At 42.0% G+C, this 18,780-nt stretch overlaps 1 protein-coding gene across 1 annotated transcript in view; it reads left to right on the forward strand.

Moving 5' to 3' along the window:
* The first annotated feature begins 10,285 nt into the window (after positions 1 to 10,285).
* Positions 10,286 to 18,780, forward strand: part of KCNH1 (potassium voltage-gated channel subfamily H member 1) — a 173,821-nt gene continuing 165,326 nt past the window's right edge. The window contains exon 1 of the mRNA XM_030236208.2: positions 10,286 to 10,358. Coding sequence (XP_030092068.2) covers positions 10,286 to 10,358 — 73 coding nt within the window. The remainder of the gene's footprint in view (positions 10,359 to 18,780) is intronic.

Genomic DNA, 18,780 nt, shown 5'->3' on the forward strand with positions numbered 1-18,780 from the left:
GCATCTTTAAAAAAAATTCTTTTTCCTATGGATGTGTTACAAAAACTTCTGTTCCACCTTTACGTATTTGTAGACTTGCTTCAGTGACTTCCTACTTGTGAATTTTACTGACACTGTATGATTATATTTTTTTTCTTAAAATAAATTATTTTCTCTTTTTCTTGACAGGAGGGACAGCTGATCCTGCTCAGCCCTTTCAGTATCATTGTTTCATTTCTCTTCAGTTTATGTAAATATCTGGTGAGCTGTACAGCTTGCAAAGAGTAAAGAGGTTCTGTGTCCGTTTGAATATGATAACACACTGCGGGAAAAGCTGAGTGTAGCTGACTTCATCTTGTGCTACATAGGCAACTCAGGACAACAGGTCATTTCAGAAAGTCAGTCTACAGATGCCATTTAACCACTTATAATTTTGCATTCCCTTTTTAAAGGAAATTTTGGTAATAGTTGGCAGTATGTCTTTGAATCAGAGCAGTGACATTCAGTATTGTCAGTGAAGATAGCACCTCTTTACAAATAATTTGGGTTTAGGGCCAGTTGTTTCCCACAAAAGGGAAAAAAGATACTGTACTTATTTTGGTAAGGTAGTGTGCTTTTGCTTTGTCCTCTTTCACTTTTGCATAGTTACCTAAACCACTTTTCACAGGACTGTTCAGCAGAAAGCAGAGGTCACCTAATTGATACTTAAAGTTGTTGAACTTCTGTAAGAAATGTAGTTTGTTTCTCCTGCATGATGTTTACATTTTTGTGTGTTTGTTGTGGTTTGGGAGGGGTTTTGTTTGTTTTTCTAAATGAAAAGCAAGTGCTTTGATTCCATGTGGCTGGGGAAACTGTGCTAAACTTACACTTTACTCTTGTCAGGTTCCCTGTCGCTGTGCTAACTTGAAAACTTGAAGAGGTGACCATTTGCTGTGAGTTAATGGTGTTTATGCTCTCTCCTATGAATTTCTCCTCCTTTTCCTTCCATGAAGCAACATCACAAAAGGAATACACTGTGCAAGATTTTCTCCTTGCAGTTAATAGTACCAAGTGCTTATTTTGATGAGAAAAATGTTCTTTAAAACATTCTAGAATAAGAAAAGAAAATGCTTTGCTGTGTTACCATTGCTGCATGCCTAATTTTGAAAAAGAGAGAACTTTGCCCCAAACAGTTTGTTTGGGATCCATCCAGTGTATGTAATTGGAAATTGAATTTCCAATCAGGAAAGAAAAATGAGGGGAGAATAAAGGAAACCTCAGTAATATTTGGACAAATTATGTAAAATTACTGTAACCCTCTACTGCCCATCCATTTAAGATCCAGTGTTATTGCAGGAGTAATCTTGGGGGATCTGAAAGAACCAAATGATAAGAACTTCACTTGAGGAAGATGATGTATTTTTTTTCCATATGATGTACATGTGGAAAAAAGGTGTAAGGAGTGGTGTAGTAACCTGAAGTGGCAACATTTTTTGCTGTATGTCTTAGACCTTGGACTGTCAGAACATTTTATGCTGTAGCAGACTGGCGCCTTCTGCTAAATTTTGTCCTCCATTGGTCATCCTACCTGGCTTCTTGTGATTTAAGGCTGGGGGAAGGAGGGAAGTGTGAAGTAACACTGTCTAGGGCCAAAAGAAGGTCCCTGATGTATTACAAGAGTCTGTATTTCTGCTTTCTATCTTGTTGTTTCTATAGAAAAGTCTACACTGTTTCTTAGAAGTCCCTGTGTTATGGAGCTGTGCTGGATTTTGAAGGTCAGTGTTGCTGGACTGTGTAGATACCAAAACATTACTGCTATTTAAGAGTCATATATTTTCCTGCTGTAACTACTGTTTGACTCACAGATATATCTCTAAGATGGAGTTGCAAGCAACAAAAATATAATAATTAATGAATTTTTTCTCATAGAAGTAAGATTTCTTTTTGCTTGTGGAAATTGTTATTATAATACCATTTCACTGGAATTTTCTAGGAGTACAAATGGTTCTCTTAAAAGTATCCTGTTAAAAAACCCAGCAGCTAAACAACAAACAAATCAATATGGCTGGATCTGGCTCTTCAAGTTGTATTGTACAGTGTTTCCAGGAATTATGTTCTCTCTTCTCCTGCCTGAGGCAGATAATGACTGCATAAATATAAAACTGAAATCTGCAATTTTGCATTTGAGGGTATGGATCAGTACATAAAGGGTCAATCTACAGTAGCAAAATTGTCCTTGGAAAGAATGAACTGTTCACAAAATTTCTGCTGAAGTGTTTGTTAAACTGAGAGAAAAAACAAAAGCTCATGCTTACACAACTTCAGGGTGGAGATGTTGGATACCACTAGTACCTTGCTATTGTTGGTTTCCACACAGTTTTTAGTAAAATACCCACTCAACTTCACTCTCAGCCAGTGCTTTAAATTCTCTTATTTCTGGAGATGATGTTTTTACTTGCTCTTGTATAGTTCACTATCTTCCATCTAAATTACATCCCTTTTAGTGAAGGTGGCTTTTGTCCTCAGTTAAATTAAACTAATTAAAATTGAAATATGTTACAGTCTGGGAACTTGTTATTAGAGGTCCATTTGTGTTAGAGCCATATTTTTCTACAAAACCAAAGAGATGAGCCAGGTTTCAGAGTTACACTCTGAGATGAGCCAGAGATCCCTCCCTATGGATACTGCAGAACTGGCAAGGGCATTTTTGATATGTGGTGTTCTGCTGGTTTGTTGTGTAAACCTACACTTCTAACAAGTGCATTCCCACCCCATCCACTCGTTCCCTAATTTCACCTTCCCATGTGCCACATGCTGTATTTTAGCTTCATAGCTGCAGACAGGTCTGGATATTCTAAAAGAATGTCCTGATACCTCTCTGCACTGTGTGACTTTACAAAGAAGCTTTTGTATTAATTAACTGGTAGCAGTCTTGGCTTCACAGTAATAGATGGAAGCAAAAAAAAAGAATCCGCTTCTACTTGTAAAAAAATTAACCAAAATTACAAAAGACAAACCTCCCCCCCAGCAAGTATGCAAGTGTTTATGAAAATCAACAGCTCATGTGTTACTAGTTACTAGGTATGAATATGAGTCCAGTACTGATAAAGACCATGGAAAAACTGCTTTTAAGATATGATCAAATTTAGAAAATTAGTAATTTTTTTCTCAGTGCAATTGCTGGAGATAACAATAAGACACTAGTTAGAATGAGAAAGTTTGTTATCACTTAATTTAAATTTTAAATGAAAAAAAAGGCAGTACTATGCTAGTTACAAAACCCTTCCCTCCCTCCCTCCCTCCCTCCCTGCCAGATTCATGCTCCTCAGTTCTTTGGCTGCTGCTGCTTTTCTCTCCCAGTGTCAAAGAATGCAACAAAGTTTTATCTACGCAGAAAGCAGTAATGCATGTGAGTAATGCAGTCTGCTGACATTAGTAAGTGGTAAATATGTGATGAAATGCTAAACTCAGAAAAAATATGAAATAAAGTGACATGAGTTTAGTCTGCTTTTTTTTTCCCCTTCTCTATTCTAGGTTTTTTTTTTTTTGGGGGGGGTTTGTTTGTTTGTTTGTTTGTTTGTTTGTTTTTTAGGAGAGGTTGATTTCTGGCTGTTGATAAACCTTCCATAACTGAAAAGTATGAGGAACTGGTATGGTAAAGTCTTAAGGTAAACTTTATAAAATATGTGGCTTCAAAGCAGGAATTCTGAGTACATGTAAGGCAAAACCTATAAAATGTAAGCTCTGTGCAAGAAATTTATTCACTGTGCTGAGGATAGTTTTATGCTGGGTACTCTTTAAGGTGTGTTTTTTTGGAGAGGCTGCTTGGAAAGAAGCACTAGCAGTGCTTTTACCACTGTCAGCCTCACAGGTGGGATGCTTCTGTCCAGAAAACAAACAATGAGGCTTTTAAGACTGTTGGGCTTTTTAAATTTACCAGAGAGTATAATCTGGGGAGTCTGACTCAGTATTATTTGGGAATTCTTGGTATTATTACAGTTTTGGAAAGTGCTACATAGTAGATTACAAAGGGAAAAAAAAAAAAGAGGTCCTGCTAGCTAGCACAAGGATATTCCTAACTAGGAGTGATTTTTTTTCTGAATCTGGGTCTAAACCATCTAATTTTCAGTTTATTCCTTGGACAGTATGTAATGAAAACATAGGATTAAAAGTGGCTTTAAAAAATACTGTTATGTTAGATACTACTAGACAACAGTTGAGACATAAAGATGCAATTAGTAACAATACAGTAATTCAGCCTTCAGAACTCCTTGCTACTTTACAAAAAACAATCACCCAGAACTGTGGGTTCCTAGGTTTATTGTGGACAGAGCATGCAGATAAAATTATTTGTTACAATTACTTAGCAGGGCCCTGCATTCTGTTAGAATTCAAGCAAACTGCATCCAAACTGTAATGCTTAATTTTGCTTTGTCTTATATTGATCGAGAGACACAGGAAAAATGAGGCCAGTGAAATACACAATAGATGTGGTAATTCAAAAAAATCCCACCAAACCTGGAACCAAAGAAACTATGGGTATTTTCTATCCCTTCTCTGAGTAACACCACCAGCAGGTCACTACCTCTGCTCTGGGGCAGGGAGAGACTGTGGCCATGCCAGGACAGCTTGGAGCCAAGAGGATTGAGTAGACACAGCTGCAGTGAGGGGAAGGGTGATAGTGGCTGTTGTCCCAAACAAGATGTGTGATGACTTTATGTTGGGTTCTAGGAGTTTTATTTTTTTCCCTTCCCTACTCTGGAAATCCAAGATGCTTTCTCCTATTGAAATAAATGGAGATGGACGTGCTGTCCAAATGGGGGAAAAAATTCTATGCCCTTTTGAGGTGTTCTTTAAGAAGGAACAGTTCCTCCCTGTTAGCCCACACTCCAAATGTTAGATGTATAAATAAAAACTGGCTGTGTACTCCCGCATCAGTTTTATTTTGAGATTTTTTTTTTCCTTACTTTCAGAACATTGGATTTTTTTTGTTATTTTTCCATAATTGTTACCCATAAAAACTCTGGAGGAAATTCAGTAATGCCAAAACCAGAAAAGTGTTAATATTTATTGTTTGGCAAATGTTGTGGCTGCTTAGAAATATTAACATATCTCAGTTCCTAGGTCTACAGTCTGCTGTGCAACTGGATATTTCTTTGAGTTTATTTCAGACCCCAGAAATAATTGGACCTTTAGGAACCTCAGGCTGAACTTGATGAGTCTCTCAAGATAGTGTAGAAATAAATGGAACAGTTTCAGTAATATGCACAGATATCTTCTCAAATTCTTTCCTTTTCGTGGACACATGTGCTTGTTAAACTACTGACTTGCCTTTGTTTTAAGGACTTTTGTTACTCATTTCTCTTCCCAAAAGATAGCAAATAAGGTTAATTACAAGCAACTAAGTATTCATGGATGTTATTACTTAACAGGAGGCCTTTGCCTGCATTCCTCTGGGAATAAGAATTTGTACAATAATGACTGCTTTATTGATCGAATGTAAAAATAAATAAATAAAGCTATAATTGTTTCTCCATCTTAGTTGGGATTCAGATTTTTTTTTTTTTTTTGTTCAGTATCTGTATGGCAGTGTAACTTGTGTATTACCTTCTGTAATTTGTTATTCTATCAATTAATGTATTTTATTTTGACAGTTTATCAAAAGCCATATGGTAGTATACAATTTGAACTCAAACATCGAATGCTCTTTTTGTTTTTAGGGTTGGTGGTAGTTTGTTTTAGCTGTGTTATGATTCTTGGTTTTGACAGTTTATTTTTTAAAAAGAGCCAAAGGAAGCGTGCAAAACAGAGAAGAAATCAAAAAGACCTTAAATAAACCAGTTCTTTCCAATATAAACCAGCTAAATTCTTAACCTATGAGATGTCCCTAACTACCATGTTTTATTACCCATTTGATGCTGTGACAGTGAAATGAGAAGTCCCAAAGTACTGGCAGAATCTTAACAGCAGAAGCCTTGTCCAACTTTGGAAGAACTGGGTTTGTCCAGACTGCGAGGCAGCAAGAGCTGACAGATGAGCATTACAGCAACTTTTCATGCATTTGAAAACTTGCAAAAGGGTTGGTGATTTTTGTGACTGCAGAAGAAAGAGTTTTTACTGGCTTCAAAGACCAGATGACTTAGTGGCTTTTCCTAGGAAAAGCCACTTTCTCACAAGATTTGTTAGAGGTTGGAACAGATTGCCGAGAGACTCTAGTGGCTGACAAAGGGAAAGTTTTTAAAGTTACTTTAGTGTCTCTCAAGGGTGAACCATGTGATACAGTGAAAGAAGTGAGCTCTGTCCAGTTCCAGTGTTTTTATTTAATAAATGTTGTGGGGTTAAATGACCTTCTCATAAATTAATTCTTGGAATTGATGTTTTCAAGGTGTTTGTGTGTATGAACACTGGAAGTTGACAGTCATGTTAGTAAATGGGTTGATATAAACAGGCTGCTGCCAAAGAGGGAAATGTCTTAGCTGCCCTTTTCAGGCTGGTTTTCAATTCAGTGGGGTGACAAATATGCACAGCTTAGATGAAGGCAAATCTGTCCCTTTTGCAGCAGCAGCTGCTCAGTGTGATCATGGAACAGGAGCTTAAGGCTCTGCAGGCAGAGGATGGTCACTTACTGGGGTGATTGATCTTACATGTCCCAACCTAGAGCCATATTCAGGAAAGAATAGAGGCTGAAAGAGCAGCATAATGCAAGACAGCTGAATGTCTTCTATAGCAAACTATCACTTTTTATATTAGCCTTAAGTGGAAGTGTTAGGTATTTAGTTCTCTCCAGTAGGCTTAAGCAAACCTGCAAATTAAGCAACTTCAGTTTTCAAACGTAAAAAAAATGATAGCTGGAGAGAGGTAACCCACTAATAATGAAGTCGGACAGAGTACGTGTCCTGCTTCAAGTGGGGCTTTACCACCAGCTCTGCATCATTTCCAAAATTTACCAGTGATGGTGAGAAAATCAGTATAGAATTCAAAATAATCACAGTAAGACGTTGCAGTGTCCCTCTGCTCTAGTGGTGAAAAATTCATACTTGCAGATTCCAAAAGAATCATATTTTGCAGGGGGGAGAAAGTCCAAAGGAGGTAGAAGATACAGGAGAAATCTTCCATTTGTTATTGGGTCTGGCAGAGACGGAGTTCATTTCCCCCCAGCAGCTCCCAGAGCTGTCCTGTGCATTGGCAGCTGGGAAGGTGCCCATAAGACAGCAGTGTTTTGGCTGCTGCTGAGCAGCGCTGGCACGGTGTCAGTGCTGTCGCTCCAGCATCTTCCCCTTACCAGGAGGGTGGGGCTGGGCAAAATCTTGGGATGGAACATCACCAGGACAGCAGACTCACTGACCAAAGGATATTCCATACCATGTGATGCCTGCTCAGATACAGAAGCTAGGGAAAAGGAGTAGGGAGGGGGGGACATTTGTTATTTACAGTGTTTTTCCTCCGGAGCAGCCACTGTGTGCTGAAGCCCTGCCTCCTGGGAAGTGGCAAGACATCACTCACTGATGGGAAGTAGATAATAAAATCTTTGGTTTTATTTCCTTTGCTTGTGTGCACACATTTTTGTTTTTCCTTTTGCTGTAGTAACTTGTTTTTTCTTGACCTACAAGACTTTTTTTCCATCTTATTTTGCTGGGAAAGGGAGTGCTAGAGCAGCTTGATGAGCATGTGGCACCCAGCCAAGGTCAATCCACCACAATTCGATATAGCATTTTAGTCATTTGCAATGTTGCAGGGTAGATGTAAAACCAATGGAGATAAAATAGCACCTTTGACATGAAACTTTGGATTAAGCATGACAATAAAAAATTAGGTAATCAGAGACTGGACCACGCAATGCAACATAAACTGCAGCCAGTCCACACTTCATGGAGTTCTAGGAAAAAAGTCTTCAGTTTCTTACTCTTAGGTCACCTCGTTCCCACTTCTGATTCTGTACTTGCTGATTCAGTTTGAACCCTTTTTCCTGTAAAGGCCTCAAAATTCCTGTAATGTATGTCAGCTGCCAGGTGTCTCCTAAGTCATAGATATTCCAGCAGAAGCTAAGATACAGTGTGCATTTATTCCTCTGGCTCAGTGGTTTTGAGGAATAATGAAATAGTACTCTGCATCCCAGTTTTTCAAATCTCACTCTTGGTTGTTAGCAGTTGTGTAAATTCAGAGTCAAAGGCTACATTTACAATTTTGTCAGAGAGCTTAGAATCTCTTCAGGTTTGGCCTGTGGTGCTGAAGCTAGCAGGAACTAAATAAGCTGGGGTCTTTGTATGGATTTGTTGGTTTTCTTAGCTTTTATAGAGATGGGGCAACTAAGAGATGTTTTAAAAGATTTTATTCTGTTCTCACTCTCAATGAAGGGTGAGACATAAGAGATGTAAAACTCAATGCTATTCCATCAGAAGCTAACTTATTTTCTGGTTACAATGCTTTTTAAATGTTTTTCAGCCTATTGGCTTTTACCACACAATCCTGCTATTACTCCTAACACTAATCACCTAGATTTTTACCCCGTGTAGTGTTATTACAATATATCTCCCACAGTTCTAAATCTCTAAAATATCAAGTCTTTTTACAAAACTGTATTTTACAAAATCTTAGTTTAAAACTTATTAAAACCTATTTCTAGTTCAATCTCTCTCTCAAGAATGTTATCTCTATTCCATGACCTTTCAAAATCAACACACCTTATTTCAGTGTTTATATACAAATATACAAAACTAGATGAACCTTCTGTCAAGTTTTAAAAGTTCTGTATAAATCCGTTTCTTACATGGATGGTTGTTAGGGGTACTTAGATGTGTAAAGATGCAAATAAATGCTTCTATGGGCTCTTTTAAACCCCAACATTTCAGGGACAGTTAGTGGCCTTTTTGCAGCTTCAGGCACTTGTGGGTTTTTTGTTTTTTTTTTTCCTCTCCTAACCTTCCTCTGTTTGGCAGGAAATACAGGTGTCCAGCATACAGATAATCACCAGTTTAAAAGAGGCTTCTGTGGCACAGCTAATTCCTGCCTGGCAGCTGGGCTGTCCCACAGGGGCTCTGGAAGTTCCCAGGTGCCCAGCTGTGTGAGGGGCTGCTGGCACCAGGATGCTCAGGGACTCGATCTGTAGCTGCTGCGGCAATGAAATTGTCACCTGCCTTCACCCCTCGTGTCTCACATTTTTTGCTTAAAAATGCTGTAGGAGGCTGGTGGCAGGGAGATCAGACTTCTCAGGCAGGACTGTGTCACAGTCAGTGTTTGGTCGCAGCTGTGTGGCTGAATCAGATCGTGCGTGGCTGTGGGTTCCTGGCTGTGCTGTGGTCCCGGCCCAAGCCTTACCCAGGAGAGAGCAAGCTGGGCAGTGCCAGCATTCTGTGGGAACAATGGTAGTGGTAAAAATCCCGGCTGACACAGGCCATCGTTTTTGCCGTGCTTTATTTGCTCACACTGTGAGAAGTAGCTTTTCCTCTAGCAGATGAACATGCAGAAACATACTCTCCACGTCTCCAATATGCCTTGAGCTGCGGAGCCTGAAGGTGTTACACTTAATGAGGCATTACAGCAAGTAAATGCCAGTGCCAGAAAGAGAAAATATGCCTTTTAAATTTAAAAGATCTGAGTATTTCCATTTACTGATAGATTGGTATGGGGGAATAACAAAGTCGATTAATCTCTGAATGAAAACTTGGTGTCAGTTAAATATCTCAAAGAGTTCAAGACCTGTCAAAGGTTATACTTAAACGGTTTGTCTCTGCTTTCACGGAGCTGTTAATCAGTTTGACCACTTCCTACTAAGGAGCCTTCTAACAGAAATCATCGTAGGCAAGCGTGAATCGCGACCCGGGATGAGGGTGGCGAGCAAAGGCTCCGGGGCTTCGCGGGGACCCACCCGGGGTGGGATATAGCGGTGCCTCCCGCCGCCAAGAGAGCGGCTGCCGGGAGTTCTGAGCGGTCTTTGAGCACTCCGCGTTTCTCACCGGCGAGGGGTAGAGCACGGCGGCACCCACCCCCGAGCGGGGGAAGAGGCCGGCGGAAGGCATCGACAGCCGCGGACGGGCCGAGCGCTCCCGGGGCTCGCAGCTGGCGGCGCGGCCCCAGACGATGGCGCTGCAGCCCCGGCGTTGTGGCGCGGCGGCGGCCGGCGGGGGTCGCTGCGGGGCGGGCCGGCGGCGGCGACGGCGGCGCGGGGCTGCGGTGCGCGGGAGGCGGCGGCGGTGCCGCACAGCCGCTGGTGCCGGTCCCGGCGGGGGCATGAGGCGCGCGGGGCGGGCGGGCGGCGGCGCGGCAGAGCGCGGGTCGGCGCGGCCCTGAGCGGAGCCTCCGCGCCGCGCTGCCCTCCCGCTCAGCGACTATGGCCGGGGGAAGGCGAGGGCTGGTGGCGCCTCAGAACACGTTCCTGGAGAACATCGTGCGAAGGTCTAACGGTAAGGGGGCACCGGGGGCCAGCTCTCGCCGGCCGCAAGGAGCCCGCCGCGTCCTCGACGGGGACAGCGCCGGGAGGTGGGCGCCGAGCCCCGGCCGCCGCCGGGAGGCTTCGCCGAAGCGGCGAGTCCAGGTGCCGGAGCCGGTGCCGGCTGCGCCGCCCAGGTCCTGCCGAGAGCCCCCGGCCCGGGCGGCGGGGCTCGGGCTGCAGGTGCGCCGGCACGGCGGGCGCCCAGCAAGCCCCGGCGGCCGCGCCGTGCCCGCAGCGGGCCGGGATCCGCGCCCCGGGGCGAGCGGGGGCAGCGCCCGGCCCCGGGCGGGGGGATCGGGGCGTCCGGTGGGCGGCGGGGGCGGCGGCGGCAGCAACGGACCGGGAGGGGGTGCGGGGATTCAAGATGGTCCCTGGGCTGGGAGAGCCCGGTGCGGGGGCATCGGCCAGGGCTGCCTGCCCGAGTTGAAAGGGAAGGTTTGTCTTAAGTGAGGAGAGAGTTTGCCGTTTTAAGGGTTGGGGGCAGATATTGCTTTTTTTGGTGGGTTTTTTTATTTTTGGTTTTTTTGGGTTTTTTTCCCCTGGTGCACTGTAACCAGGTCTGTCTCTTGGAAAACTGTGGAGTGGAAAATGCCTCGAATTTCACAATTGCATGCAAATATGTATTAATGCTATCCAGATTCTTTCACTTAGGGACTTACCAAAAGCTGCTCCCTCTGTAAGCCGGCGACCATGCAAGCGTTCATGGATTTGTTTAACCTAGGCATGTGCATTTCTTTTAAAGCCCCGAGCCTAAGTTGTGCCATTTTTAATGTTCTAGTGACTTCAATGGGGCTACTTCAGGGGTTAAGAACTTGTAGTATTGGTGAGAATATGAGGATCAAGCTCCTTTTGAAGACAAGACGAGTTAATTAATTAAAAACATAGTCAGTTTGTTCTGATAAGGCAAAGACAATTAACCCTCTTGATAAGTGGCTAAAAACTCAAATGATCACAAGAACGATTTTCAATTTTTTTTAATTAGGCAGTATGATTGGAGAACAAGCCTTTGATATGACCATATTTTCACATAAAATTGTCAGGCTGTTTTTATAGGTTATTTCTCTCTGCAACTTTCCTGTAGAAGGAAGGGGGCTGGAGGCTGCATTCCTGAAAAAATTACTTTCCAGTCTTACAGTGAATCTTACCCTCTTTTTTTTTTTAATGTCTTTAAAAATGAATGTTACATGTCATCACATTCAGGCTGCTTCTCTAATCTTCCCACAACAGTTATTGAAGGTTTTTCTCAAAACTGTCTCGACTTCGTAGATTATTTTCTTCATTAAAAACCAATTTCCTCTTTTGGCTTTCAGTGCCAAAGCCTCGATGCAATAAATCAGTTGAGGCTTGGAGATGGGGGGAATTGTGCAGCAGAAGCTTTGCTCTGTTTCTTCCTCTCTTCCCCCATTATTAAGAAGGTGTCAGAACAGAGTGTGGTGCTAGACAGCACAGGTAGAATGACAGCACTCCATTTCCAAATGCTCAGTAAGTCCTGAGGACTGTAATCAATACAAGTTTTTAGATTTAGCTGGGTGGGAAGTGGTGCACAGTTCAGACACAATTTCTAGTAAGACTAGGATAAGCTTAGGGAGTTGACTCAGGTTTAGAACCCTATTTTTTCTGTGATGTGCCTTCAAGCTTTTGCTGGACCCAATCCAGCTTTGCTGTAAATGTGGTGCTGTCACATACCAGTATTGGATGAATCAGTTTTTCTAACCTTAGTCTGTTTGAAGAGACAGGGATAGACTCCTTTCTCTCATGCTGAGGCAGGGTTGTGCTGGCCAGCATGGGGGCAGTATGGAAACATGCCGCATCTCATCTTGTCATGCCTACTTGGCCATTGAGATGATTTTGGGATGCCCACAGGATGAGTGCTTAAATGGGCTCATAAAGATTGAGGTTTGGCTTCCCTTTCTTGGTTTTGTTCAATTGGGCAGTTATATGACCCACAAGGAAGCTGTCTACGCCATTTGGGATATGCCAAATAAACCTTGGGCTTGTTGTCAAGCTTGTATTTGCTGGCACATGCAAGCAAGTTGAGTAGTGCCAACAGATATTGGGTGATAGAGATAGAGGAATGCTCCTAATTTGCAGAGGATTCCCTTTGAAAAGAGAGGAATTTTGTCATTGAACAGAAGGGACTTGTACATGATATGGGTATTCTCAGTCACAGGTGGACTGAGGAAAGGGTGTTTTGGGGCAGGGGGTGTTAACTCAGTGGAAGGGGCTGTATGGTGGTAACAAAGGAATGGGCATGCAGCTTCTTTTGCAAGCATTGCTCTAAGGACAGCACTAATTACACTATTATTTTACCAGTAGTTTTGACAAGGAATTCTTTGGACAGCCTTTCTGTCAGGTTAGATGTGGGACTGGTGAACTGATGCACATTCTGTGGCTAAAGGTAGTAGCAGTGTATGTAGACGTGCAAGCTCAGGGGTTTTGCCATTAGGGTTAAAATTTGGCTCATGTTTATAGCTCACCTTCTGCAGCAAGACTCACCTCCAACTCCTTTGGTCTGAATTGTCTGCTTCAGAGTTATTAGGAATGAGAGCTTCTTCACAGGCTGCAAATCAACTGAGACAGGTTCTCATGCACTGAATGCCAGCCAGAAGAGCTGTGCTAGGGTTAGAGCTGCAAACCACTGCCTTCCCACACACGGGAGTAAAGAGAGCATGGGATGGCCTTAGACAGCACACAGAGGAAAGAACATGTCATCTTCTAGACCTGTGGACCTTGTCTGATCCTCTGTGATTTCTTCTCACACAAAGACCTTCTGCATGAAGTGTGAGCTTAAGGGTTGTCCTTCTTTGAAACGAGGGACACCATCATTCTGATTTTCTTGTATTTAATGTTCAAAATATGTGTTTCTGTACTAGCCATGCAGAGCTAGAAAGATAAATGTTGCATGCAGTGGTTGGCTGACAAAAAATTTCTTTGAAGCATTGAAATATTTAAAGACCAGAACACCCAGTGGGACAGAAAATGAGCCCATGCTGTAACGCAGTGCAGTGTATAAAGAATCACTAGCCCCTGATGCTTACTGCTAATGTGATATTAATATTTTTCTTGGTAATATAATACCTCCACAGTATACAAGCACTGTAATAATAATAGTTATAAACCTGGATCATGGCCAGGGCATCCAAGTCAACTGGTGCAGCTTATTGTAAAGGATAGTGATTATTTGTGATATTCCAATGCTTTATCAATATCTGGAGAAAAAAATTGGTTTTGATTTCTGTAAATGTCAGCCAAATTTTTCAGTCCTTCCTTGGTCAAGATTCTCATTGAGGTGTGTGATAACTGTGCATGTATAAGGATAGCAAAAGTAAGTCCTGTCTTTACATGGCTTTGGAATTTGAGTGGAAGTCACAGGTACTTTTCTGATTTATGGGCAAAATAAGAAGGGTTAGTAAGAAGGCATAAGGCTTATGTGAATTTAATTTTCCTTTCACAAAATCCCCTGGGAACACACTAAGGAGACATCAGTTATGAAAGCAAACCTACATCTTTTGATGGAGAATGTAGAGAGTTCCCTGTAGAGGGAAAGAAAAAGCACCTTCAGACACAGATCTCGAGTATAACAGACATTTGCATGCTTTATGGCATTGCTTTCATTACAGGCTATAAAGTCCCAGTACAATAAACATTTTGCATCCTGGGCATGCTAACCTTGTACCATCATCTGAGACCTAGAAGAGAAATTAACTTTATTGTAAACACTTCTGAAACTGAAAAGACTGTTTTCGTGTTCAGCCAGAGAAAAATGCAAAGGAAACTTAACAGAGAATGAGGAATGAAAACAGCAGACCTTCAGAAACTGCAAGAAGACAGCTTGTAGGTTCTGTGTTAAGGACATTTTCCCAGAAGAGAATGAAACAATGGGTTTTATTGCTTCCTGATCTTCCTTCTTTCCCATGTTTACAACTGGAGTGGAGACACATATATTTTCATATATATTTTCATCCATGCTTTTTGCCAGTTGATCAGTACATTGAAATACCTATTCACTACTGACAGTCTTTTTTTCTCAGTATCCCTGGAATTGAATGTAAAATGTGTTTTTTTTTCCTGCTGGCTTTTACAAGGCCAAAAGTCTAGTTTTGAATGTGCACCTCTATGCATTTAGGAACGTAGGACCTGATTTCGTTAAAATTACTTTTATAGATAGTAAGGGAAAAAATGTACAGCACAGAGATGACAGGTAATGTGCTTTAAAATTAATGTTCTGAAAGCTCAAGAAGTTCTCCTGTGATAATTCAATGTACCAATCTAGTTTTACATTAAATCCTAGAACAAGATTATGAAACAAATCTTAATGAATCCCACTTCTTGGAGAATTGGTTAATGCATTTTTGTAACTCATAGATAAAAGTGAGTGGGGAGTTAGGTCTTGTCTCAAATGTTTTTAAGGCTATTATCACTAAATCAAATGGCTTCTTTAAACTAAAGAAAGACTCCTAATCAATGCAATTAAAACATGCCTTTTCTGCATTAGTGTTCAGATCATATGGGATGGGAAAAACAAACCCCCCCCGACCAGCAGAATGATGAACTCTCACTGCCAAACAGTGGTTTTGTCCTTTAATAAGAGTGGTGCAATGTCTGCCTCTCACCAACTGATGAACTTTCTCATTTCTGAAAATCATCTAATTATCTCATTCTAACATCACATGTGTGTAAGTGTTGTGGGATTTGTGTTTTAGTGTTTATTTTGGGGTTTTTTGGGGGGGGTTTGTGTTGGATTTGTAGTTTCTCAATATGGACAGTACTTCAAGGATATGTGACAAATCATGCTGTCCATAAAATACATATGATACCTTTGGCACAATTTTGGTGCCAGTTCAGCTATTCTTGTTCTGTTATTCTGCAGTAATATGCTTTATTTTAAAAATATAGATAATTGTGGAGATTTTATAGCTACAAGTGTTAGAATAATGCATAATTTTCAATTTAAATTTTTCTCATGGTAGATGCCTACCACGAAATATTTTCTATAACAATGCAAAGTAAGAATGTTGAGATGGAAAATAGTTTTTTTGTCTATTCTGCTGGCTGCAATTAGCGTTCATTTTCTGTAATGATTTAAAGTGACTCACTTGAAGTTGTTGCTTTAGTTGGAGTCTCTTGATATTTGTGGAAAGACTGATGATACAAATTTTTTAATAATTCTTTTCAACTTGCACTTTGCTCTGGTGTACACATGACAGTGTAAGTCATGTTTGAGTAAACATGAAATATCTGTATTTAGGGAATTGTGTTCATGCCATAGCAACCAAGGAACTTTTAAATCAATTTTGTTTTGGAAATTAAATAAATAGTTATACAAAACTTTTATAAAACAGCCCAAATGAACCTATCTGTAGGGGTTTATGTTTTTTGTATTACAATGAGCTTAAAAATTTTGACCTCAGTATTAAGGAGGGATGATTTTGAGGCCACTATATCAATTATCCTATAGAATGATCAAGTTATTCAATGGGATATTTAAACACTGAAGCACTTTCACTTTAGGGATGACTCAAGGAGATACTGAGTGAGTAACACCACTGCCTTTCACAGGAGGATGTGGGTGACAGAGCAGAATTATTCCTTATTATTTTTATTTTACCAAGTAAATAGTCTTTCTGTCATTTCAGCAGGTCTGTACTTGCTCTGACTAGAGTTACACCACTTTTGTTAGGATGAAAATGTGGTTGGTCCCAGAAGTGCAAGTCTCGAATCACATGTGTGCAAAGAAAGGATTGAATAAATACTTGAAATTCAGTGTGACTTCTTTGAACTGACTTAGGGCCATATTTTGATCTCAGAAGTTACATCTGAACAATGTAACTAATCAGTGTGACTAAGTGCTTCTGGTTTTCCTTTGTTTTTCAAAGCTAAGACTAAACATGAGCAAAGATTATCGTACCTATCCTTTGTTAGCAGTTTTCACAGCCTGCTTATACACAATGTTTGATTTCTATGCTCTGGGAAGAAATTAGACAGAAATTATGCAATCTCTTTTCCCCCCAGTATCCAAATGATGCTTTTTGTTATGCAAAGTCACAAGTTTGTAAGTACCAATGTCCCTTGTCCTTAAGCTGTATGATACTATGACAGCAGCACATGATTTTTGCCTGCTGCACATTTCTTACCCTGGCTGTGACACAGCATCTCTGCTGTTCTGGGCCCAGCTCAGGCAGCAGTAGCTGCATCCTCCACCCCTGTTCCATGGGGAGGGTAAGAGACACATGTGATGTGCAGGTCTGTGAGTTCTGCTGTAAGAAGTGGTTTGTGCTTGCTAATGCTAAAGAACTGGGTTTGCTCTCCTGAAGATCCATGGGAAGAGTTTGAGACGGGATAAAAAAAGACCTGCTGATCTCAATAACCAGGGCTGTCATCACCCAGCATGTGGGAGGCTGTGGTCTCAAATGAGGAGGGCAGTCCTTCTCCTCCTCTCATCCTCTCCTCCTCTCCTTCCCTCTCTCCCTCTTTCATGGGAGAGCAAGAAGCTTTGGTGAGGAGCAGGTCTTCCCACCATACTGAGCCTAGTTCTCTTTTTACTCAGGGGGGGATAAATTGGGAACAAACCTTTTGAGTGTTGCATTTGTATGATGACTGTGGGGAAATACATTAATATATTTGAATCCCATTTGTGCACTACACAAGCCCAAGCACCCTGGGGGATTTGAGTGACCCAGACATGGGAAAGTGCCGTGGGCACCAGCCTCTCCTGTTACCGAGGTGTGCTCTAGGACTGCCTGGGCAGAGGTTTTCCTTCTGCTTCCTCTGTGCAATGAGGGAACACCTTCAGTGGGGGAACGTGTCTGGCAGTAGATATTTGGCTGCTGGTCTCTGACCTTCTGCCTCTGTTTCCCAGAAGAGCACCTGGTGGGACTGGGAAGGTAGAACCGGTGTGCTGGCCTCTTGAAAGAGGTGTGTGGGGGGGTCTCAGCTTGCCAAGATCCATGTTACAGGAGAGGCTGGGATGCAGTGGGAGCAAATATGTAGCTGTGCAGGGCAATGAATGGTAGGGGGGAGGCATTTCAGTGACTTGCTCCACCTTTGTGCAAGGAGGTGACCACTCCTTAGTCAGTTAGTCCTGCCCAGATAAATGTCTGAGAGTGCAACTTATCTACAGGAGTTCTGGTAGCTGATGGACAGTTTTGGTTAAACAGAGTACTAAATGTAACAGTAGGATTCAGGAGATAGAGTAGTTTTGGTAAAATGGGTGCTCTAGACACCTGTGATTGTTAGTGTTTAAAGGACCAAGGTTATTTAGAAAGACATTTTCTGATTCTTCTGTGATGGTCTGTTTTCTGAGTGGAGGAAAGTACTGGTTTCAGTGACTGAGTGAAATCCATTCTTACATTTTGGAAGGAGCTAAAATGTTTTTCTTGTTGCTTTTAAGTGGCCATGTCTACTTTAAAGTGATAACCCAAACTGGATCTGACATTTGAGTGTGTAGATGCTGACGTGAGTATACTGCAGTGAGCAGAACTAACCTGGGGAAAATGCAGGCTAGAAAATGTGAAGTGATGCACTTCACAAAGTAATCCATGCTGCAGAAGCCTGCCCTACTGATGCAAGTAATTGTGCTGCCTTTGTGATGCTACAGCTCTTACTTGTGTTTCTGCAGCACATTGTGCTCTGTGCTGCACCTCTGCATATTTCCTTGCCTCCCAATGGTCTTGTTCAGACTGTGCCCAATTCAGCACAAGCCAGAAGCTCAGGTCTTGTATGAGCCTGCCCTCTCCAGTTCTAGCTCGTAAGAAGGGCCAGTGATGCTTGCAGCTTTTTCTTGGGCCAGGCAACACTGCTAACACAGTTGCCATTGTGATAGAAACTGATTTCCAAGTAGGGGAGTTCACTGAGTCCTTTCAAGGAGGTGCTTCATATCCCCAAACAGTTTTGATACTGCTGCTATTACTATTATGTCCATTTCATCCCTGCCTTTGAAGAGATTTTAGCAGTGGATTTCTTCATGGTGTTCCTCTGGCCAGCTCCTTTCCTGGCCTTGCTGACCCACTTGTGAGTCCCCAAGAGCCTCTGCTCTCTGATACTCAGAGTTCACTAGAGCATCCCTCAAGCTTGTTGTGTAACAAAGCTACAGCTGTTTCCTGGTCTCTGGGACCCTGTGTCTCTGCAGATGCAATGGCAGTATTTGCCTCAGTGGATGTTATTCAGTGTTTTCTTATGTTGGCAAAAATTACCAGGTTATGAGCTGTCCTCAAGCAGCACATTGTCAGGGATGTCACTGCAATTGAATGTAAATGATAGCAAAGAGGAAGCCCTTCTACTCCTGGGCTGTCTGCTGGAACAAGCTATGCAGTGGAGTTATAAGTGGGAGTCCTTATTTTGTGCTGTGTCTTGCCAGCATTCACACAGGCAAAACAGTGTTATCAGAGACACTT

Source organism: Serinus canaria, chromosome 3 (genome assembly GCF_022539315.1).
Source record: "Serinus canaria isolate serCan28SL12 chromosome 3, serCan2020, whole genome shotgun sequence".
NCBI lineage: Eukaryota > Metazoa > Chordata > Aves > Passeriformes > Fringillidae > Serinus > Serinus canaria.